The 24,539-nt window shown below is 41.7% G+C and overlaps 2 protein-coding genes across 16 annotated transcripts in view; one reads left to right on the top strand and one right to left on the bottom strand.

The window, feature by feature from the left end:
• BACH2 (BTB domain and CNC homolog 2) overlaps positions 1-8,723 on the top strand; it is a 193,932-nt gene extending 185,209 nt beyond the window's left edge. For all 12 annotated transcript variants that reach the window (XM_054061303.1, XM_054061297.1, XM_054061298.1 and 9 more), the window contains one exon: positions 1,756-8,723. In XM_054061303.1, the coding sequence (XP_053917278.1) occupies positions 1,756-2,235 (480 nt within the window). In that variant the 3' untranslated portion in view covers positions 2,236-8,723. The remainder of the gene's footprint in view (positions 1-1,755) is intronic.
• Positions 8,724-9,770: 1,047 nt separating this feature from the next.
• On the bottom strand, positions 9,771-23,084 carry GJA10 (gap junction protein alpha 10). 4 transcript variants are annotated; one of them, XM_054061311.1, is made up of 4 exons: positions 22,236-22,428; positions 18,080-18,615; positions 17,337-17,980; positions 9,772-11,140 (listed from the first exon to the last, which is right to left on the bottom strand). In XM_054061311.1, the coding sequence occupies exons 2-4, from the start codon at positions 18,597-18,599 to the stop codon at positions 11,102-11,104; spliced, it is 1,203 nt and encodes a 400-aa protein (XP_053917286.1). In that variant the 5' UTR covers positions 18,600-18,615; positions 22,236-22,428; the 3' UTR covers positions 9,772-11,101. The 4 variants fall into 4 exon arrangements, with proteins under 4 accessions (XP_053917284.1, XP_053917283.1, XP_053917285.1 ...); XM_054061309.1 differs by lacking the exon at positions 22,236-22,428 and adding an exon at positions 23,048-23,084 and having other exon boundaries at positions 9,771-11,140; positions 17,337-18,615; XM_054061308.1 differs by having other exon boundaries at positions 9,771-11,140; positions 17,337-18,615.
• Positions 23,085-24,539: the final 1,455 nt, after the last annotated feature.

Genomic DNA, 24,539 nt, shown 5'->3' with positions numbered 1-24,539 from the left:
TAAGGGTTTCTCACTAGGCTGGGTCTTTTTCATGAAAGACTGCTTTCACCCCCTACACTTACTTCCTCTAAGTCGCCCATCTTCTTGACACAGATGGTTTCACAGCACAGAGTGAGTGAAATGGTTGTATCCTCTGAGTTTGATACATAATTTTTTTTTGCCTGCTTTCCCTCACTCATCCGTCTACCCACTCACATTCCCTTTTTTCCCTGCTAACTCTCAGCATATTCTTTTCCATAATTCATTATCTCAAGATGTACTTGAGCATCTGTTTATTTTTTTATTATTTTTATGCTTTCTTGATAGATTCATCAATATTTTAGCAGTTGGTTCTTTTCATGTGCGCTGCTCTCTTTCTCATTTGCACAGCTGTATGCTTCCAGTGCAGGCATCAGACCCAGGGCAATACTATCAGCTGTCAACAGCCACCCATATTTGGATTATCTGAGTTGTGGAGTTTTCACACCTCAGATGCCAAGGCAGCTTGGGTTTAGCAGTGTTACTAGGTGAGGTACACGTCTGTGCTGCTTTTTGGGCCAGCTCCGCTCTGGAAATAGCTCTGATACTCTACAAAATTTCATCTCCTCCCTCAAGCTATCTGCCTACCTTCCTGGTACAGAAAGTGATGTGCAGGACCGTCCTAATCAGTCTGCACTGAATCAACACTGGTTTTCAGAGTTGTAACCCCAGGCTGGGTCTGGCTCTATGCCTAACCCCTCCGAATCTGCCTCCTGAGCACAGGGAGGGCAGCGCTCACCCCATGAGGGTCTTGCCAGCCATGTGAGGTCTAAGCTGGAGATGACTGCCACCACAGCATGTCATGTAGCACCCTGCACCAGCTAGGGTTGGGGGCCTTACCCGTGCTTTGATGGATGCAGAACAACCTGAGCTCCTTTTCCTAGTTTTTGAATCCTACATGAAAAATTAAGTCCCAGTAAACTTTCTCACTGTCCCTCCTCACCAGCACTGTCCTGCCTCTCACCCCTTCTAGAGCAGCCTGCTAACACAGCAAAACTCTGAAAATGCTCAAGCTAGATCTTGGTAGAGGAGGACGTGTAGGAACACGAGGCAGAGCTTGAGCAGAACAAAGGGGAAATTATATTGAGCTTGCTGTACTAAATGTTAAGAAGCCCACCAACCTTCAGGGTTTTCACATGCGTTTTCATGGAATTATCTTGATAGGTCAAATGCAAATCATTAAGCACCAGGACATAAGAAAACAAGCCATGGTGCAGGCCACAGAACACACAATCAGATCCTCTCCTCTGAATAACACACCTCTCACTGGTAACGGGGGTTCAGCTGGCACACAGGCCAAAGTGGATGCACCCAGCTTAACCAACCAACCCAGTAGTTAGAGGGTGGAGTGAACATGTCCTCACTTCAGGAATTAAACCCTGTTTTCTTACTGTTTAGATGGGTAATGCCTTTCCTCCGTCACAATTTCTTTCTAAGTGTTTTTGTATCATCTGTCAAGCAACCTTAGTTAATTAAGGGAAGTAACAGTCTCTTGGGGTTAGCTTGTGACTCTATCACCTTGCAACTCAGATGTTTTTCTTCAGATGTCTGCTGAACTGTAGCCCACACAAATTTTATGGTGGTCAAATGCCTGATAGTTCTGTGACTTTTCCTCTGCGCAAATCAAAATAACTGTGGCATATTTGTGTTCTTCTTGGGTACTGCTGCATATATGCCCACAGTATGCAGCCAACGAATGGCCCTTCCTCAGCCTAAGATGCCTTCTTTCTTTTTCAGGTGTGTGAGAAAGAGAAATTGCTCTCAGAAAGGAACCAGCTGAAAGCAAGCATGGGAGAATTGTTAGACAACTTCTCGTGTCTTTCTCAAGAAGTTTGCAGAGACATGCAGAGCCCGGAACAGATCCAAGCTCTCCACAGATACTGCCCCGTTCTCAGACCCATGGATCTACAGCCAGCCACCACCATCAGTCCCTCCCCAGCTGGTGTGGAGCAGAGCCTGGTGACCTCCCAGTGTGTTGGGGAAAGCATGCAGTGCTGCTCAGAGCGAGGTTCAGTGCAACTGGGAGCACCCTGGCTGCCCAACAATGTCTCAGAAAATTGTTCGGCCGCAGGGGGATTGGATGGAGCCGACACAGGTACTTACCCCGAGAGAGAGCTTCCACCAGAACAGAGCAGCCAAACAGTCACGGTAGACTTCTGTCAGGAAATGACTGATAAATGTACAACAGATGAACAACCTAGGAAAGATTACACCTAGTGACTTGTAACCTTAACATTACACCTGGTCAGGTGTTCTTCAGTCAGCCAGTGGCAGCGTTCATTTGTTGTCTAGAAGAACGTTATTTGGTGCACACTACAGTGGTCTTAGCAGCAATACTGTTTTTAAGTATTCCCTCCTCTCTACAAGCAGGAGTTCTCTTCACAATGGTGCTATCCCTTGCTCAGGCAGGGAACGAAGCAGTGGCAACACTGTCTGTTTTTGTATGTTGATTTCAATCTTAACAGGGATGGACATAACACCTCTGAGGACCCAACCACAGCTTTTTTCTCAGTGGCCCATGTCACAAAACCCTAACTCAGGAATTTCCTCTGAATGTTCAATTTTTCATTGAAGACAGCTTCTTTACACATCAAAGTTTTATAGCTAAACTGTACATATTATATATAATATATATAAAAAATATATATCCATATGCAAAAGTCCCTGCATGCCTCAATTTTTCTCATCCTACAAACTGGAAGCTTTCATTTCTATTGTATAAACAAGTTCCAACATTCCTTTTTGTCTTCGATGCTAGAACTAGTTTGGTAACTTGTTACACAATATTTTTTTTTTTCTTGGTTCGCAGTTCAGCAATATCATTCGATTTGTACTTATTTATAAAATTTTAACGTTGGAAACTTATTTGAGATTTTATTATAGACAGTTTTTTTGGCACAGCCATTTTGTGCCACTTGAGCAATGTGGAGTTATTTTATTTTATTGCAGATACTGTACAGTAATGGTCAACTTTGCCACTTGCACTGAGTTTCTGGTCAAACCTCTTTTCATAAATGAAGTCATGACTTCAGTATAACTTGAGTATATGGTTTTCTTTGCTTTATGGCTTAAAGAAAATAGAAAAGTTTTAGCTAATAGACAAACACTCAGGAGCTCATTATGTAGTAAAAACGGTCTTGCCAAATACTGAATTCACTATACAATTTGTAAAGAGAATCTGCTTGAATTATTTTTATATTCAGACTTCTTTCTGTTTCACAAACCAATTTTAAGTGCTGTTAATGATGCTTATGGATTCTTATAGGGGAAAGTATATTTCACTCTTTAGAAAAAAAGTGTTTGACAACTGGATCACTTCATCATACGTTCCACGAAGTTAAGCAAACGGAGATCACATTGATACACTTGGGGGGCTTTTTCTCCAGCCCCGCTCTGCATCCTTTACTCATGGAAGCAACTGCTGCTCCGGCTAGTCCCCAGAACCTCACCTCATCTGTCCTCAGACATTACCTGTTTTCCTCACCAGACCTGAGTTGCAGAGATGGGTCTGGTGAGGTCAGTGATCCTGCCAGGGTAGGCAGAGTTGCAGGATCAGATCCTTAGTTGTTGACTTTGGTTTCCTTACAGAAGACAAGTTAGCACTGTATCCTCTAAGAGCAAAACATACATCTGCCAACACACGATTTGGCTGATTATCCATCAGATTCTTGTGTTCCAGGATCCTCTCGTCCTGCAGCATTGCCCTCAGCACAAATCGCAGCTAAAAGAGTGCTGTCTCAAAGGAGACTACTCAGTGAATTGGCTTAGTTGTAACTGTATTGGATTTGTATCTTAAGCAATGTTGACTCATGTTATGACTGTATGAGACAGCAGCTTTCCAAGCATAACATCTGTATGTACAGTGTAGACAGAAAAAAGTCTCCTAATGCTTTTTTAATAATTATTATTATTATTCTAAGTGTACTGAGTTTTTATTTTGTGGTTCTTTGCCCTATGTGTGCCAGGTTGCGTGGCTTTATCGACAACAACTGTCGTGTGCTTTACTGGCTGATATTGTTTGTTCTCACTGAAAGAAAATGACCAGCTGTTCACACCTATTTATATTAAAAAAAAAGAAGTGGGGGAAAGCAGCTTCTCAGAAGCACTGATAGTGTGGTCTTCTGCACTAACGTTTACACTAGAGGTGTGCGCTGGTGCTTTTTTGAGGCACTCAGTAGATCAGCATCTTGACCCTGGAGGAGGAATCAGCTCCCTCTCTCCACTTCTTCCATCTTCAGACTGTGCTCATGGACCGTCACCCACTAGCCACAAAGTCTTGCTTTTACCCTCTTCACCCAAACTATTGTAGCCAAGCTACCGAGGAGGAAATGCATATAGCATGTGCCATGTTTGTTGAACATACTTTTTTTCCCCGCATGTACAAAGAGAAACTAGTATATAATGTAGGAGAATATTTATGTTTAAGTATTAATCGTTACTGTACAAAATCCTTACCTTTAAATGTTCAAAAATATACAAATGCCATAAACTCCTAGTTCACATGGTTGAAAAAGGGGGAGGAGTTGTCCTTTCTTTTTAAAAGAGCTTAACTGAAAAGTAACTGAACCCCCTCCTAGCCATCTTTTGCAGGTAAATGACTGAGAAGCTCTTTGGCAGGAGGGGAATTTGATTTTCCTTTGAATTCATTGACGTTGCAAAGCAGTTTTGTGCTTCGCAGAGAAGTTTTGTTTCTATGAGACCATGGTGAAAGCTAGAATTTAAAACTAAATGTGAATCACATTATAGAGTCATAGCTACTTGCGGGAGGGGGCTGGGGGGGTGGGAGGGAAGGGTCAACTGACGCAGTATTTTAAAGATGTTTTTCTGTTGCCTTTTTTTATTTTTAAGTGACCTCCTATATATATGAATAGATAGAATGTTTTATGAGTATAAAAACAAGTTTTAACTTGCTTCCTGACATGAAGATTTACTCTACTAACAACTCATGTGCAACTGGTACTCTTGACCTCATTCCAACGGTTTAAAAAACCCACCCACACAACCCATTGCGCTGCAGCTCTTAGGTTTGACCTGGCTTCATACTGGTGCTGGGTCTCTTGATTTCCTCTACCTTGGGAACTGATATATAAAACCACTGCTCAAATAAGTGTCTCTTCCTCAACCTTTCTCTCCTTTCTCTCTTTCTCTCTCTCTTTTCCTCCCCTGCTAGCTTTTCTGGATGTTTGGTTTCATTCTTTCCAATTAGAAGTGGCTGGTTTTGTGTCATTGCTTCCTATATTTACATGTATTATGGTTTTTCAGTGGGGTTTTTTTGGTGGTAGTGGTGGTTGTTTTTTGTTTCTATTTTGTTTTGAGGGTTTTTTTTGCTATTCCGAACTACGCGGCTCTCAGAGCAGTTACTGGGCTAACGTTAAAGGAAGAATTAGTTTCAGACCTGGACACCAGCTGACATACACAACTGTTCTTGTCATGAAATCAAACCAAATGACCACAAGAATACTGTTGGAAAGAGAAAATAATAAGGCTGACTGCATTATTTATAAATTTCAGGAGTTTGATCAATGGTCACCATGATCTTAAGAATCTCTTTGCTTTTGTCAAAGAGGATACATGCAGCATCGGTCCTGTCAGGTGTTACTTGGGAATGGTATGGTGAGACTCCATTTCCTGCTGGGCGCTGCAACACTCTCATTGCTGTGCAAGTCCTTAAAGCTTTGTCCGGTCTGTATCTGGTCCTCCTTTTCCTTTGCCATTGCTATACTTGTATCGCCAGGAAACCTCATTTCATTTAGTTTGCTATGCTTTGTCAGGTGAGTACTACACTATATAATGTGTTTGTTTCTCTGCGTTCTCTGGGGGTGCCTTGAACACAATTAAAGCTCATCGCAAGCTGATTCTGGAACAAAAAGGTAGTGAAATAAAAAGGGAAAAAAAAGAGAGAGAGGAAAAAAAAAAACACAAGACAGAAAACAAGCAAAACAAAAGCAAAAAATGTTGGCTGTGTTATCAGGAGATCCCAGTATTTATATCACGGACTTCCTAATGTGATGACTCAGGCGTCAGAGTTTGATGCTGCAGTATAAAACTATTATTTTATATATTGTACAAGTAATTTATTAAATGTCTTTCTAAGGGTATATGCTGCTTTTAAGATGCACTATATTTTTGGATCTAATCCTTGTATTATTTTTTTTTTTCCCAAGGAAGTAAAATGTGCTGCAAAGGCAAGCCACAGTGATTAGTATGCTAACTGCTACTTCTCTTGTCAAAGGAGAGTGGGAACTAGATATGTAACTTTGCTAAATGGATTAACTGCTGCCAGAGAAATGATTAATGCTGATAGTGTGGTTGTTAATCTGCAGCCCAACACTTTGTCAAGTCTGTATTCTAAACAGTGGTTAAATAGAAGTTAAAATGCCTAGATATATAGTTAGATTTTTTTTATGTGTAACTTTATGGTTGCCTAGTAAATAAAATAAATCTGCATGCTGGAGTCAATATAGTCCTGTAATAATGAAATCTGATCCATTAGGAGAAAGCACGGTGAAGTGTTGCAATTCTAGAATCAACACCACATCCTCTCTTGTGTCTTGTAACCCACTGCTTTGGTAGCTAAAAAAGAGAGGAGTGGGCTTGCAGAATAGAAGCCCTTTAGTGAATTTTGCAGGGAGATGAAGTGAACATTTGGCAGGTTTACAGAAGCTCACAGTTTGCTCTACTTCATGTCCTCTACCGTTGCAACAAGGAGTACTGCTTTCACCTTTTTCTTCTGATCTGAGATGTGTTTGGAGGTGCCTCTGGGTGAAGGCTGTAGCCCATAGTTGCAGCGCTTTAAAAGTGTCTATTTTAGGGCTGCCTAGAGAAGGTTTAGCTCAGTATGAGCAGCGGAGCTTATGGCCTTGCATAAGAAGGGAGTATGATAAGTATGGAGCAGTTTATTTTTATCGGAAGTGAGGTGAAACTAAAACCATTAACATAAAGAACTTCTGCTCTCTTTTCTGCTAGAAATTTTCTCAACAGATTTTTACTTCATTTCAGTTTTGTCTCTGCCAACACAGTCCAAGTTAATTATATATACCTATATATAATACATGTATGTATGTATACATACATCTATAATTCTAGTCAGAGTGTGTGTTTGTGTATTTTCCTGTTTATAATACATATATGTATATTTATAATACTCCTTGGAGTATTTCATGACTCAGGCATCAGATCTGATGCTGTAGAATACAATATATGTGTATATGCATATGTTCAAATACTGTCTGTATATTTAAAAGATCTGGTGGTGGTGGTGTGTAGAATAATTACTCCCTTTATCCTCAAAATTTTAATGGCATTACTTGCAAAGACTAAGTGCACAGTATTTTCCTACACTCCACCAAGATAGGTATTATTTATATCGAAGTCAAATATTGTTATGCATTTTAAGGTATGACACGGATAACATTGCGATTTTTGCAAATGAAATTGCTTTTTGGCAGGAAGGAATGCTAAAAATGCCTTTTTATAAAGTCATTACCCCAACCAAATCACTGCTGAAAAGCCAAGTAGATGACTCCTGTTCTTGTATGAATTTTAGTGACTGTGGGCAGAGCCCTTTCTGTAGGTGAAAGTCACTGCATGGTTCATGCAGTGCCACTGTTGTCCCTTTTGGCTAATTAAAGGCATGCAGAGAGAAACAAGTATCCTAAAATAGAAATGGCAACTGGCAGTGTTTGATTTCATTGATTGCTTAGAAGCAGAGACAGTCTCAGGCTACGAACCCAAACGACCCCTCTGTTTTGAAGGGAGCCAAGTGGGTGCTGCAATTGCCAGCTGTGCTCATCCCTGCAACCGGAGGAGCCCACCTTCTGGGATGTGGGCAGAGAAGGGGGCTCATGCCGGGGGCTGTGTCTGGGATCCCCTGCCCAGGCCAGCGTTACCCTTCATTTGCAATGTACCCAAGAGAAATGTGCGTGATTTCAATCCTGTTCTCACTACTAGGTTTGCTCTGCCTGAAGCTATCTGGATCCCTCAGACCAGCAGGAATGATACTAAACACTTTGGTGATATTCAATGCGTGGGTGTTTTACTCATAGTTCCAAGCATCACCTTTGATTTCAAGGGTGGGATTGCCATAAGAGTTTGTTCCAGAACCAGTTGGTTACAAGTGCACCTCTTATATATGCCTTACAAACTTCAGAGGCCATATTCAAAACAGGGTTTTATCAGTGTATGCAAGGGGGTGCAACCCCTCTTCTCTTCCTCCCCAGGTCAAACAGTATGGACAGTTTTCACACATATCTACCTGTATAACCCTCTGTACCTCTCATAACTGGTCAATGACTGTAACAGGTTACATCAGGTGTTTTTTCTACATACTTTTTACACAAATTCTATGCGATTAATGTAACTTAATTCAATGCATCATTTTATTGTACTAGTTCTTAAGCTTGTCTTTATTTTTTTTCTAGGTGACTGTGGTTTCTTGTGATTTTTATTGTATAAATAAATGAGGTGGCTGTTGATGCTTACTCTCTGTTACTAAGAATTTTTACCTTTTTGGAAGAAAGCGTTGCTATGAACTAATGAATTTAAAACATCATTTAGTCATTGTAAATACAGTATTGTGCAAAAAACAAAAATGAAAAAAAACACCCAACCCTTTTCATTCATTTGAATTGCTAGTGTTAACTGAATTTTGTCTAGACACCATTTCTGTTGATGAAATAAAGACATATCATTATGTATTGTAAATCGACTCCTCTTCACTCTGAGGTTGCAGTGCTTGGTTAATGTGTGGGTTGTAGGTGAGGTTCGGGTGGGTAGGTTGGATGTGGTTGATACTGCTCAGTGAATCTCTGGGCTGAGGAGGCCACCTCCTCTCACATAGTCCCATTGCTAATTCACTAGTCGGCTTTGATCCAGGGATTCAGTTACCTTTGATCTGCTGCAGGAACAGCCGAGGGTATTTCATTGCAAAGATGAAATAAGTTGTTTTGGAAGATCAAATAAGCTGCATCTATACCCATTCCCCTGGCACTTGACTTACGGCAATTCTTCTAAGTCTTTGTTTTGGTCTTCTAAAGTGTAGTGTATGTGCTGGGGGGCAAGGGAAGAGATTGGTGTTTGTTTCCCCTTTACAGAAAACCTCAGGGAAATTGAGAGAGGTTCCTGTAGAAACAAAATGTAGCTGAAAATCTCTGTGTGTAACCAAAATACCGTAGTGTTCCTTTCCGAAGGAGGAACTTGTGCCGTGAACCATTAGCATCACTTCTACTGCAGAAGATCCAGAAAGGAAAGAAGAAATTATAACAGCATCAGGTGCTATTAGCACAAGCAGGATGTGGAGTCTGGCAGGAGATTTTTGCTCTCTGGGACTCCCAGATGGTTCAGAGGCAGATTCCTCTGTCCTTGGGCTGGATGCAACCCAAGAGCCTGCTCAACAGCTTGGCAGGAGGAGCCCTGGGAAGGGTGGATTGGCATGACCAGTTGTCCTACCCTGGTCCACACATTTGCTGGGATGCTGCTGTGAGGAGCAGGCAGGAGGGAGCCTGCTAAAGGGAGGTCCCTGGGTTCTTTTACCATCAGCAAGGAAGCCCTAGATAACGTGCCCTAAATTATCATCCTTGAAGATGCAAACTCTGTCCTCAATCTGCAGCAGTGAAAATTGCCTGTGATTTTTCAGTCCAAATTTTCCTGTTGAGCATATATGAAGACAGCTTCCCGCCCCCCCCCAAATCTGTCAGAAGACGTAGCATCCACCACATCTACACATAGCCTGGCAGTAGAGAATGTACTTATCAAAGCTGTTTCTCCATCCCTGATCAGTTGTTGCTGGCACTTATTGGCCACCATCTTAAGTATTTCCTTTTTTTGCCTTAAAATACTAAACAAATGCACAGCAAACTCTCAATGTAGTGAGGCAGAATATGAATGTAAATCATGCACTGGAACAAAACCACGGTAATCTCAAGCAATCTTGACTCTTTTTTTTTCCTTGCTTCCTGCTAGCCTTGCCTTAGAGTTGTCAAGCCATAGAGGATTATGCATAGGGAAATTGGCACAGCAAATGAGCTTGTTCCAAGCATTGCTTGCCATTGAAGTGATAACAAATGCAGCTATGATAAGCTTGTCAGATAAAAGCAGCCAAAAGCATATGGACAGAAACAGGGTCAGGGACAGTCAGAGTAAGTTGCTTTATTTTCCAGACACACAAGTGGAAAGAACTGCTTTCTTGGGCTCCAGAAATCCAACCCTCCAGAGCTAGTCTGTCCTAGCAAAGTGAAAATGAGCTCCTTTTGGCTTTGTTTATCTTTCAGTTCCTCTTTATGAACTAAAGACAGAGTGAAAGGAGTAAGATTTTCATGAACCTGAGGTGATACCTTGCAGATCTTCTTGACAGCAAACTGAAGAAAAGCACAGATGTTTCGCACTTAAAATAAATTGCTTGGATTTGCTTAGTTTCAATTTTGAAGCTGAAAGAATTAGCTATGAAGATGCTACATTAGCATGGAAAGTCTCTATCAGAGCTTGGGGACTGCATTAGCACAGCCAGGTGAACAGCAGCATGTTCTTCAGCTTTTTTATTTTTTCTCTCTTAAATTCTCTGTCCTTTCAGATTCCTTGAGTGTGTCTCCATCTTTTATTCATTGGCTGCTGAAGCCTGGGGAGACAGAGGCCACATAGCCTTCCAAGTTCCTTTCAAATCAAACTAACCCTGTCTTGTAGGTGCCTTGGGTCCTCTGCTGCCTTGAAGATCTATGGATCAGGCTGGCTACTGATATGAACACTACTAGCATGCACAACAAGTTGTACATCCCAAAACGTTCTCCCAAAGACACAAGGCTATTTCTGCAGCAGCAGCACACACTAACCAGATCAGGCTCAGTCCGCATGTGAAAAATCTGGAGTTGTGGAGCAAGCTACCCGTTAACACCAGCAATTAGAGTACAGTATGGTTGGGGCTGGTGTAAAACAGAGGAAGAAAGTGCTTGCTTTCTTAAACTATGTTATGAATTTAACATCGTAGCAGCAGTGGCAGGGAACATATAGCAACAGATAATCTGCTTTTTATCTTTCTGCTGAAGGTGGTTTGTGCTCAATTCTTAATTTATCTCTTCTCTTCGGAAAGTCATTACTTTTTCATAATAGATGATAGTTCTAGTAGCATGCTCTGAAAGATAACAAGAGAAACAAAAGATGAAGCTGAATTGGCTTAAAGCAGAAAAAAAGAAATATTATCATAGTTATTAACTCATGTTCCAGTGCATACATATTTGGGAAGGTGGGAATCTGGTGTTTACCTGACAACACACGTACCTTGTAGGGCTTTGTTCAGCACTAAGGGGAGGATGGGGAAAAGGGGAACACCTTAGTTTCAAATCAAAATAAACACACTAATCCCTGAAGTAATTTACTTGAAATCAGTAGACCCATCCTAAAGGCCTTTCTTTACACATTAAGGGGTTTTGTGTATTTTTTGTTTGCTTTAGAATCATACCAAGGTGGACTCAATCAGGAGAGTTTCACTTTCTAAAATCCAGCTTATCTGTTTGTTGCTGCACAAACCTTCAGAGAGGTTCATTAGTTGTTCATTAGTTGCTGCTGATCCCCAGAGTTTAGCTGTGTTTGTGCAGTTGGTGAATGGTTACTTTTGGTTCACCAAATAACTTTTGCAGGATGACTGGTACACTGGCTGTCATCACCACAAGCTTTTCCTGAGTGCTCCAGGGCAGGATAAAATACAACTACTGACTAAATTAATTTCTTTTTTTTAAAAATAGGTGCTTGCATAGAATATCTGTACAAAACAAGCAGTAGTTACCAGTAGGTGTAAATGAGATACCTTTAAGGATTCTTAGATATTATACAGGAACAGTGTTTTACCAGTCCCTGACCTCACATGTAGATTGTCCTGGTGGAGTTCAGCTGTCTAAAAAACTTCTCCGGGGTTATTAGGTTTGATATTTCAATGTACATTCACTCTTAAACTGTTTCCAGACCCAGGAGTGAGAGCAGGTGAGCTGATAGTTAAATGAGTAGGTATTTATTCCTCAAGTGTTGTTGAAAGGGTGAGTAAACATGCCTTGTTTTGGAGAAGACTGCAAGCATTCAGGCTGAATAGCAGCTCTCTCTTTTATATCCTGCTCACTATGGAGTATTTTCCCACTGGGTAAAAAGCTCAAAGCTGAATGGAGAATTGAGACATAGAAAAAGAATTGAATGATACAGAGGAATGAAAAAGCAATGCAGTGAGGGAAAACAGACCCAGTGAATAGTAAAATTTCCCCAGCTATGCAAGAGCCAGGATTTCAGGACCAGATACTTTCTTTACTGCAAATGAATACAATCAGTAGCCCCATCTCAGTCCAGTTCTGTGAGTAGAGAGTATGTCAGCTTTACCAGCTGCTTCAGTATCAGCTTTATCCCTTCTCATTCACCATGAGGAGGGGGGGCTTGCTTTTAAAGACAAATCGATTACTTTGAGGCAAAATAATATAGGTTTAAAGAAATAACATTGAAAGCACAAGCTCTCTGGGGCTACAGATAAGGAATGGACACCAGGGTAATGAAAGCTCAGCACTTCTTGAAAAACAAGAATCTGATGTTGAGTGCCTAAAATGCTTATTCTTTCTGAAAATCTCTGTCTAGTACTTATGGTTTCCCAGGAGAGCAGGTTAGCTAAAATATTGCTAAGACTATTATAAATCTACTAATTACTTCCAATTTTGTTTTGTGATTCCAGGAACTTATCTTGGCTCAATGACAAACCACAACCATTAGATAACATCAGGTCTCCCCTCTTCTTATATCCTTGGCTGCTCTAACAAGAGGACTAGCACAGCAGTACTCTTAGCGCAGGTTTAGGCTTGGGGTACAAATGTGGTGATAATCTAGTTCCAAATCATCTGACAGATGATGCCTTTGTAAGAAGCATTGCCAGTCTAGTGTAAATACTCCAATCCCTGTTAACCAAATTGAAACTCATAGATTTTTAGAGCACGTCTTAGGATTCTTTAGAAAATTATTATATATAGGCCGAAAAGAACTGATGTGCTCAGGTAACATGCAACTGGAGTTCTCTGCTTTAGAAAGGCAAGGAGAGACACGGCTAGCAAAAGACTTCAAACACAGTTAGCAATGAAATATCACAAAATCTCCAGCTTTTGTAGAAATATTTGCTTTCAGACGTTGAATTGTGCTGACCCTGTGACATCCTGAAGATGCAGCACCAGGCTGTGGCCATGCCCAGCTGAGCTTCCAGGTGCTCTGCAATTTTTCCTTTTGTTTGTAGAAAATGGCCGAGGAGGAAGACTGGTTCATTGTTGCAAAAGATGACTTTGGAAGCAAAGCTCTCTCCCTCTCTAATTGTCAATCTCTTATTTTCACCTCCCCAGAGAAAAAGAGAGTGATCCAATGGGTCTAACGGCTTCATACAACCTTGCACACATCAGGCAGTGAGACAATACACCTTAGTGCAATGCTCTCAGAGCTGGATGCCTATTATATGCTGTAATTTCTGGCCTGCCTATTTTCAAGAGACCCAAGATTGTATCTGTACTAGTTATATCCCGACCTTCGACAGCATCAGTCTATTAATTTTATCAGACTTAAAAATGTATTATGCACCAGGCAGGTGCCTGACTGGTGCAAATTTTGCTTTGGGGCAAGGGGGGCGGTTCTCATAATGTCATTCATGTGTGGTCTTTTAAGGATTGCTTGCCTAAGGGAGGCTGTCAGCCTATGAGCATGCAGAAGGTGCCTCTGCTCCATAGCTGTATCTTCCCTTAACTAAAAGATAAAATGTGGCAAGAGATGCAAAAATTAGGGTGTTTTGTGTGAATGTGCGTACCCACAATACCTCTTAGAAGGTAAGGTAAGATACCATATATTCTTTAGGATGCATCCTCTCAGTCAGCCTTGGAAATTATTAGTTGGGAACAGTTATCTGCAAACAAATTGTTTGCTATCACTTCAAATCATGCTGTCTGCATGGTTTTGCAGGCTTGCAGACAGCCTCTTTTCAACTGTACGCAGATGCTGACTTCCCCTGACAATGCAGACGATAGTAACATAATTTATCTGAAGTCTCCACTGAGTTGAGATTAGCTCACCTGTATAGTTGGTGAAGCTCTTGTCATTGTGTTTAGGTGGACTGCAATCATTCGGAAATTACTCTTATGTCATGCAGTGACTTTCTCCTCCTGTACTTTGCTGCGTGCTTTCCCTGATGAAATGAAAGCCCAGTTTTGGTGGTCTGTCCTCAGAACCTAACAAATCTAAAGTTTGACCATCAGTGGCTGAGGGAAAAGATACTTTTCCCAGTTGATCAGAGTCTCTCAAGAAACCTTTAGCCTAATAAGTCGTTCAAGATTTCTGACTCTCTCATTTCCATTTCCCAGTTTGAATAATGGGTAACTTTGGGCAATGCAATGACCAAGAAACTGAACACAGAGTGAGTGGTTTGGATGTAAAACTAAATAGTTGGAGAGTAAATATTTTTCCAAGGTTTTATATCACAATTGGACATGAAATAAAAAAAAAATGGCTCTTCACCTCCACCAATTCCAGATGAGGAAGCTTTAAATAGCCTTGTTAGTTTGCTCTGTGGCCAAATATGCTTAGTCTTTACAAAGTGTACCAATGGGAAGGGCATTTCTTCTTTTATAGATATAGCTGAGCGATTCTCATGCCAAACATGCATTCTGTATTCAATATCCCACTAAGCTGTTTCATGAGGGTTTTCAGTGAAGGTTTGAATGTATTCTCCTGTAAGGATCCAAAGTAACCTTTCCTCTGAAGAGGAATTCCTAAGAAGAATTTCCTGTTCTTTTTGAGGGATGTAGTTTTGTCTTCCTTGGAAAAAAAAAATCATTTGGGCATGACCTGGCCAACTACTATCCAACACCTGGCCTTCATGGTTTGATCAAAAGAGAATTTGTAGTTTTCCTGCTAACTTGGCACAGAGTATGGGTATGGATTTGATTAGAGGTTGCTAGAATGCTTCTTAAGGTATAGAAAGTGGTATATTGAATGTTCAGTTGATACTCCTCGCTCACTGAACTAATGCAAAGCATGCTACGGACATACTCTGGCAGAATGCTATGGATTAAGGGAAAAAAAAACAATTGAACTGATATGGAATTAAAGATGATTGTTTGGGAAAGTTATCAAAGAAAATTGAAGAACAATGCCAATTTCACTATGGTTTTGCTCTATTTGCCTATCCAGCTTAGATTAGTAAGATCCAGGCTAAAACAGATTTTATTTTGGCTGTTTATAAAACATTTGCAGGAGGGGTTTCATTGTTATGTTAAGAAATGTCTGTCCTTTCTCTGCATTACTCTTGCAAGTCACTATTAATTAGGCATGGTGGTAGATAATTTTTTTGTCTGCTCCTTTTAAGTACACTTTTTTAGACAGTATCACTAATTTTTGAATGCTCCTGTCCCACAAATAAATCTAATCATACATATTTTTCTTTTATCTAAATATTAATACGTTATGATTGTCTCCTGGAAGTCAAATTTAAAAAAAAAAAAAATCAAATCAAATGGGCAGTCTCATCTGGTGGGAGGTGTCCCTGCCCAGGGAAGAGAGATTGGAACTAGATGATCTTTAAGTTCCCTTCCAACCCAAACTATTCTATGATTCTATGAAATCAATGCTGAATGTCTTTGACAACCAAAATTAAATAGTGAATTTAGGAACTGGGAATTACAATCCAGGAAGATATGCAACCATTAATGCCTAGATTCAACATTTTTATGATGCACCAGTGTATTTGTGTATTGAAAGGGGTATTCATAAAATGCTGTAGCAATGCTAGCTGTCAAGTGAATTTGCCAAAATATTGACTCGGTGGTACATAAAAGCCCCTTTCCTTTAAAATATCATGTGCTGTAAGCAGGAAGCAGCAGGTGGCACACCTACATGAGTCACATTCTAAAAGGCTAGTACCAGTCCCATCCATAATGATCCCCAAAGGCAGCATGCCAGAAGAGCGTTGCTTTCAAGAGTGGTGACATTGCTTTGCAAACTAAATACATTTCTCTGCAAGATCTCTCCCGAAAGACAGCATCATAGTCATCAAACACTAGAATCTGCCAGGCAAATTCTGCATGTTCCCGACAGGGTGCTACTGAAATTCTTTCTTGCATTTCACCTTTTTAGAGAGCCTTCTCATCTCAGTATCAAAAAACAGTAGAAGATGGACAGACTGTGCTCTAGGCCCTCTCCCTGTATTATAAATGGTGAAATGGAAAGTGATCAAATGGTTTCTAAGTGTCTTATCACCTATGAACATAAGCAAGCTTCGACTGTGTGGCCAAAGAATGGAACAGTTGCTGAAGATGCAATGCTGTAGTCATTGGCTCTGGCATTGCAGTTATTTAGTGTTTTATATGTAGATTGTCTGATTTGTTCACTGAGCAGTTATTCAACTTGGTGATTGCCTCTGGAGAAACCTCCTGAAGCTGAGAGAAGTTGAACCATTGAACTCAACGCACTCTGGGCTTCTCTTTCTTACACTGTAAAGCCTGCTAGAGCTGAACAAGCTTCCTGAGGGACAGTCCTCATCAAGTTGATTGGGATGATGTCATTGGCATAAAGAAGCTGAGATCCAGTGACTTGGACAGCCTCAGGACCAATTATTCCCTACTGATGTTTTGGGATCAACTGTACTGGAGCTTGGCTTGATCCAGGAGAATGCAAGGCATTGGGGCTGTGCAGTATCTTGGCTTGTATCAGAAACGGCATAGCCAGCAGGGCCAAGGAGGTTATTCTGCCCCTGTACTCGGCACTGGTGAGACCGCACCTCGAATCCTGTGTTCAGTTCTGGGCCCCTCGCTACAAGAAGAATGTTGAGGCTCTGGAGTGTGTCCAGAAAAGAGCAACGAAGCTAGTGAAGGGGCTGGAGAACAAGTCTTATGAGGAGCGGCTGAGGGAACTGGGATTGTTTAGCCTCAAAAAGAGGAGGCTGAGGGGAGACCTTATTGCTCTCTACAACTACCTGAAAGGAGGTTGTAGAAAGGAAGGTGCTGGCCTCTTCTCCCAAGTGACTGAGGACATGACAAGGGGGAATGACCTCAAGCAGCGCCAGGGGAGGTTCAGACTGGATATCAGAAAAAAATTCTTCACAGAAAGGGTCATCGGGCACTGGCAGAGGCTGCGCAGGGAGGTGGTTGAGTCACACTCTGGAGGTGTTTAAAAGACAGGTAGACGAGGTGCTCAGGGACATGGTTTAGTGGCAGATAGGATTGGTTGAATTCGATGATCCAAGAGTTCTTTTCCAACCTAGTTATTCTGTGATTCTACGGTTCTACGTCGCGCCCTCCCCCGCTGCCCCCCTCCCGCGGGTTCATACTTGCCATGGACACTCGGCGCCCCGTGGCGGCGGCGGGGAGCGGACTGCCGGCCGGGCTGCCTTCCACCTGGCTCTTCCCACCCGAGACGGAGCCGGGGCTGGGGTCGGAGACACCGCCGTGGGAGGCTGGGCTCTCGCTGTCGCTGCCCGCCCGGCTCCCGGTGAGGCCGCGGGAGAGGCAGCTGGACTTGCGTGTGCCCGGGCAGTGCCCGCTGCCCGCGGAGTCCCCGCGCTCCTCCTCCGGGTCGCTGCCCCGGCTCTGCCTGCGCGGCCCCCGCGGCGCCTCCTCGCTGCTGGAGGAGGGAGGCTGCTGCTGTCCGTGGTGCTGAGCTGCGCTGGGGCGGCGCCGGGGAGGTGGCGCGCCGCGGAGCTGTCCGCGGTGCTGACGGTCCGGCGGCCCTGTGGGAGAGGGCGCGGGAGCGGGGGGCGGCGGAGGGGGGGCGGTGGCCGGGCAGCTCGGCGGCACCACGGAGCTCTTCTTGGAGTTGTAGAGGATGCTCTCCTCTTCGCAGGGGCCTTCCAGCCACCACGGCCGCCCGCAGAGGCTCTTCTGGACCTTCTTGAGGCCCAGGTGGGCGATTTCTAGGATGTTGAGGAAAAGGGAGACGGCGGCGATGCTGTTCATGAAGACCATAAAGATGGTCTTCTCTGTGGGTCGGGACACAAAACAATCCACCGTGTTAGGGCAAGGGGGCCGAGTGCATCTGTAAAGGGGGGACATGTGAACCCCGTATAAAAGATACTGACCTATCATAAAGCCCACTTCGACCACTGACCGGGTAAGGATATGCAGGACATAGGTGCGCAGCAGGGACCCTCTCAGGGGTGCTTTGTTCACTTTCCTCTGTTCCTCCAGCTTACGCAGTTCCCTCTCCACTCTCCTGTGTTCCTCGGGCAGGGACTCTAGATCTTCTAGCTGAGCCCGCAGGTGGGCTTTTCTCTTCTGTCGCTCTTTCTCAAGAGCCCTTAACCTGTAGAGTGCATGGCCCATGTAAACTAGTGATGGAGAAGAGACAAATATGATCTGCAGTACCCAGTATCTGATCAAAGAGATGGGGAAGGCTTTGTCATAACAGATATTGCTGCAGCCGGGTTGTTCCGTGTTGCAGACGAACTCAGACTGCTCATCATCCCAGACATCTTCAGCAGCCACTCCCAGCACCAGCATCCGGAATATAAACAGGATTGTGAGCCAGATTTTGCCAACTATGGTGGAGTGGATGTGCACTTCTTCAAGGATGCTGCCCAACAGGTTCCAGTCCCCCATGGTCAGGAGTTCATATCTGAAACAGAAGTATATATACATAAGTCTTTTAATTCAACACTGTATTTAATTTTTAGTATTTTGTTTTAAATAATGATCCTTCATATACATTTTTGTGATAGCAGGAGAGCTCCCAAAAGTTCTTTTCTGCTTAATGGGTTTTTAAATGAAAACAGACTTTACGGTTACTGGTGAAAGATGAAAATGTGAGATTATTTTAAGCTTAAGAGAGACTGATTTCAGCTGTAAGCCACAGTACTTCTTAACTGCCTACAGTTTTACACTATTTTCTTCCCACTCGGAAAGAAGACAATTTTTTTTCACTTCGCAAATTCTTTGCCAGCTATGGCTTAATTCTACACCCACTCCATTCTACTGTCTGTGATTTTGCCATAGTTTTGTGTGAAGAACAGCTAGAATAATATCTAATTCTCATTACTTTGATTGGGGTTTTTTTTGATAGAATTTTGAGAAGCATCCTATAGCTGTAGCTGAAAAGTGCTTTATATTGTACCTCAAAGTAGTAGCATTGTTAGTGCCATCCATCCAAGATTTTCTCATCTACCAGGGTAACAAACCACAACTTTCTCCCTTGTATTCATAAAACTACAAATACATAGCTAATTCACACATAGCTGTATGTCTTGTATATGTTATACAAGGAGGTTGTAGCAAGGTGGGAGTTGGTCTCGAACAACAAGTGACAGAATGAGAAGAATGGACTCAAGTTGTGCCAAGGGAGGTTTAGATTGAATATTAGGAAAAATTTCCTTACTGCAAGTGGTGAAGCATTGGAACAGGCTGCCCAGGGAAATGGTGGAGTCACTATCCCTGAAGGTATTAAAAAACTGTGTAGATGTGACACCTTGGGACATGGTTAAGTAGGCACGGTGATGTTTGGCTTATGGTTGGACTTGGTGACCTTAGAAATCTTTTCCAACCTTAATTATTCTATGTTTCTCTGTATAAATTGTCTCAGTTCTAGGAAAATGTTAATAAAAGTGTGATTCTAGGATTAATATATTTAATTTGATGCATTTAAAGTCTTAGCAAATCCCCAAGATTTTGACTTAATTATAAATTTCAACAAGAGATAAATAAAACAGGCATTACTAAATGGAAGTTTTTAGCTGTGAGCGTGAAACGATCTTTTTAACTACCTCTTTTCCAGAGGCTCTTTTATTCACTAGCAGATTGATGTACATTCTGCTACCAGATGCCTGATTTCCAAGCTGCTTCTCTGGAAACTGTTCAGGAACTTCATGTAATGTAGGGAACTGAAATAGAAGGTATCATTATCTGATTACAGATATTAAGGTATTGTTATCTGGTTACTTGTGAATGTACCACACATCCAGTGTTGTGTACCTGGAATTCTTTCTGCTAATATGGTAACAAAATACTGAAAGCTACTAAGGTTGTATCTACTTCAGGGTTCACACATATTTTTTTATGCTATTGTACTTCCAAAACTTCCTAAATTCCAACCTTTAGTGAAGTGCAGTTCTTAAGGGGTTTTTTAAGAGTGGCTGGTGGCAGTACAGAAAATCTTACAATTTTAATTGATAGCATAGATGAGTGGTATCATCGTTATCAATATAGCTTTTTTCTGATTTATGATATGGTCCCGCATAGCATGGTTCTGCTTGGAGACTGCATTTATCTACATTGAAAGTAAAGATTCCAGTTGTAATCAACAGTGCAGTCATTCTCAGCAGAGGCGTCCTACAGACTTCATTATTACATTTCTGTGTTTTGTCTGTTTGTTTGTTTGTTTGTTTTTCCTGCAAATTTGAATCTACACAGTGAATTTCCCTTTTTTGTATGGGGAAGTGGTTGAGGAAACCTAGCCAGCCAAGCAGCTTCTTAGGTGCTTTCGTGCACCTTGTGTATCTTCTTTCCCTACTCCCTCCCTGTCACGTATTTCATTGAAATAAGATAAATTTTTAAAAAGTCAGCAAGAATGATTGTAGACTCTTTTCCTCCTCTTTAAAGAACAATGTTAGATCTTTCTTCTGACTTCATATGGATTTTTTTTTCAGAGCCGATATCAAATTGCTGCAACTGCATATGTTGGGTGGGTGTAAAGATGTTCATGTGTTGAAATGTTTACTGGAAAATGTTACATCCCAAGCCAACAGTGTTGAATCTGTTTTTCTGGGCTTGGAAGTGCAGATACAGAATAGTTCGCCTTCAGTAAAGAAGGAGAGGATTATATAGGGCAAGCTCACAAACCAAGAGTAATCAAGAGGCCAAGTACAGATGGGTGACGCTTGCTGATTGCTCTGTACTGCTTCCCTGGAAAGGTGACTGAATAGCAGCAAAGCAACATTTAAGTAAAGAAGTTCTGGGTATATTTGCTGGCTTATGAATGGCAGATCCCTCATCGGAATTGACAGAATGCAAAAAAACCCCAAAAAAACCCAAAAACCCAAGTGAGATTGTAACTGCAGGAATAAAAGGGAAAGGAGATATATTTTAATCCTAAAGATGAAAAGATAGCATTCCTCAAGCAGTAGGGATTATAATTGCCTGTTTTGTAACAGAAAGTGGATATAATGATTTGAGGTAAGAGAGGACAACAAGAGGAGTGTGTGTATATGTGTATGTGTATATATACATACACACACATATATATATGTAGGAGTATATATATATATAGGTGTTTATATGTGTGTGTATATATATATTTATATCACTCTGCCTCTGTAGATGTGTTTGTTTCTTACACCTTTTCCACCAGCATTTAAACAACACTGTCCTCATCTTTCCTTTATAATGGCCATCAGCAGACATTAATTGTAAGGGTGGTCTAATTCCACTCTCTAAGGGAGCTTATTGTACCAAGACACTTTCCCTCAAATCAGCAGTAGTAGAACCGCAGTATGAATAGCGACACAGTGAACATTATACACAGTGCATAAATCAAAGAATTTATCTAGAGCCATGAAAACCAGAATTTCTAAGAAATCACTCAAAACTACTTCACAAACTTGTCATAGCAATGTGTTTCCAATTTTTGCATCTTTCCTTTCCCTAGTCTTATTTGAGCTCTGTGTATTTCACTTTACTGTGAAAGTGTAATGTCAAATATATTACATTGTTTATATACCTATATACAATGTATATAATTAATATAATTAAATATATATCATTATTTCCAGTCTACTAGTGTACTAGAAATTCTAGTATTCTAGTATACTGGCCTAATATACCATTTTTAGTACAGATTGTACATGCCTGCAACATTTCTTCTTTTACTATCTGACTACCTTTGTGTCTGTCTAAATATTTTTATATGGTCATTTCAAACAATAAGAAAAATCACGCATGCAATCAGTTAGTACCAGATGGAAATCCACCATTTCTCTTGGAGGGAATTTCTTTATTTCTTATTTTTCTTACCTCTCCGCTTTAAAGTTTATTTGATAATTTACCACTATTCAAATCACTTTGGTATTAAATTTATGCCAGGTTTTCATTAGCCGTAATTTGAAAAAGCAGAGTTAAATCTTTAATTATTTGACAGAAGAAGTTGCCAAGAAACAAATACCCCCGGATTTTATTCACCTTGCTTTGAGTCAGAGAGGGACCTGCCTGCTCCCTACTGCTCTAGGAAGAATTTTTTCTGCTGCTTACCTCAGGACAAATCGCGTGGTTAGTCTATCTTAGAGCATCGCAGAAGGAACACGCAGCGCTGCTGATCGCCATAACTCAGAGACTGTCCTTCGACACTGCTAGGACATCCTTTTTTTTTTCCCCAAGAGCCAAAGCAAGAGTCTACTGAGCAGATTTCTCGGTTCTTTGTAGCTGGATGCCAAGATCGCTCAGTCTAAACTATCTGTGCATGGTTTAAAAATCATCAGATGATAGGATAGTGCCTCTAGCCAAAATTATCATGCAATTATTTCAGTCAGTGGCATCTAACAAAGCCATTCCCTCAAGGCTCAATCTGTACGGCAACAGTTTGCAATGACCCTATGCCTCATTTTAGTTGGTTCTTCAAACCTTACACCTCTTCTCATCTCCCAAATTACATTTTATTTTGTAAAATGGCTAAATAGGCAGTCTTTACATTATGATAGATTCTTGCATTTTCTTTACATTCCATTAGTTTCGCTTCAAATCAATGTCCAAGGATCGATCGGTCATGTCCGATTTCATACTCTGTTGCCTTGTGAGTTAATTTAGAATGTATCAGATTGAGTCTTTGAAAATGGAGGCCACAGAAACAGAAACTCAAGCCATCAGTTAGAAACACAGGCTTTCGGCACAGTAATATTTCTTCAACTGGTTTAAAAGAATCAACGTCAAGCCCATTCAGAATTGGTATCTGTGAGGGAGAAGCTTTTAAAAAGGAAGGCAAGTTGCCAAAATGGGATTTTGTGAGAAATCAGGGCCGCCAGAGCTGATACTAACAGCTTCTGCTGCCCAATACTGTCCAGACTTACTTTTAATGGAAATTTCAAATACTCGTTTTTCTCTCTTGCTCCAAAACTTCTGGCTATTTTCTTCCATCTGTAAGGTGTGTGGCTGATTTCCACTTCAGGCTTTTCTCCCTGAAAATATTCCCAATACTCAGTGACCAGTTCTCAGAAAACACAGGCACCACCTCTGCTTAGGGATTATTTCAGATTTATGTACCAGTGCATCCTTCTCTCCCACACAAGCTTGTCTGCCTGCAAGTCCTGTTTATATATGTCTTTCAGAGCCTTACCCTGCAGCAGATGAGGTGGAAACAGTATGTTTCCTCTAGCCTCAGTCTAATACAGCTGATGTATGGTCTATGCATACATTACAAATGCTTTAAGGGCAATAGTGCTACACTTCCCATTCCTCAAGGAGGTGTCAATACTCATGCAAATTACCCCTACCTCCACAGGCCTTTCTTATCCATGTTCTTGTGCTCTCAAGCCCATGTATTCTATGATTCTATGTACCTGTCACTGCTGTTTTATTTTCACGTCTCTTCTTTCCATATTTGGTCACAAAGTCCCTAAGGCTTCACCTTGTTGCTTCAGCTGTCTTAAAGCTTTGACTCTGGCCTAGGTGCCCTTTGCTGCCTTACAGGACGGTGATGTTGACCTGATGTCTGCAGTAGATTCCACAGCTCCCAAAGGCTGAGAACCAGACAAGAGCTGCAGAACTTATGATTTATTCATCCTGTTGGAGAATGTGCTTTGTAGCTCGCTGCAGAAGCAGCTTGTTTGTGGCCCAGCACGCTTCTGTCCCACATCACCCCCTTAGAAGGTCACAGCACTAGAACCACAGGGTGCCTGCCTCACTCTGCCCTCAGAGTAATCTGGCTTATGGGTTTGCTTTTCTTTGGACAGGGGAGGTGGCAATAGGCTGTTTAGGGACAATTTGTCATGTTTCTGCTTTAGCAGCAGAATAATTGGTGTTGTTAGACTGCTCATGAAAGCTTGTTATTGGACCATACAATTAATTGTATGTGGAAGGGAAGCAGGGTCAGGGCACAGGGGGTGACAGGAATCAGGATGAAGAACAGGAGTATGGCGTAGTTCTTTGCATTTGGAGCGGAGCAAAAATCTGTGGTGGCTATAAGCATTTGCCATAGGAGAAATCAGCCCGCAGTGTGAACGCTAACAGGCACATCTGCTGGGGATGGATGGGGTGGGTGGCTGTGTTGAAGGGGTGGGCAAGGAATATCCTGGAGTTAAGAGAGATGGGATCTTGGCCAGAGATGCCTGAAATGGGTAACTCAGCAGTGGCACAGCAAGAAGACCGTGGGAGGTTCAGGTTGGACATTAGGAAAAACTTCTTCACTGAAAGGGTTATCAAGCACTGGCACAGGCTGCTCAAGGAGGTGTTTGAGTCACCATCTCTGGTGGTATTTAAAAGACGGATAGATGAAGTGCTTAGGGATTCAATTTAGTAGTGGACAGGTACAGTTGGGCCTGATGATCTCAAAGGTCTTTTAAC

The sequence above is a fragment of the Cuculus canorus genome, chromosome 3, assembly GCF_017976375.1.
Source record: "Cuculus canorus isolate bCucCan1 chromosome 3, bCucCan1.pri, whole genome shotgun sequence".
Lineage (NCBI taxonomy): Eukaryota > Metazoa > Chordata > Aves > Cuculiformes > Cuculidae > Cuculus > Cuculus canorus.
The sequence above is the reverse complement of the archived record's forward strand: the minus strand, read 5'-3'. Positions and strand labels throughout refer to the sequence as shown.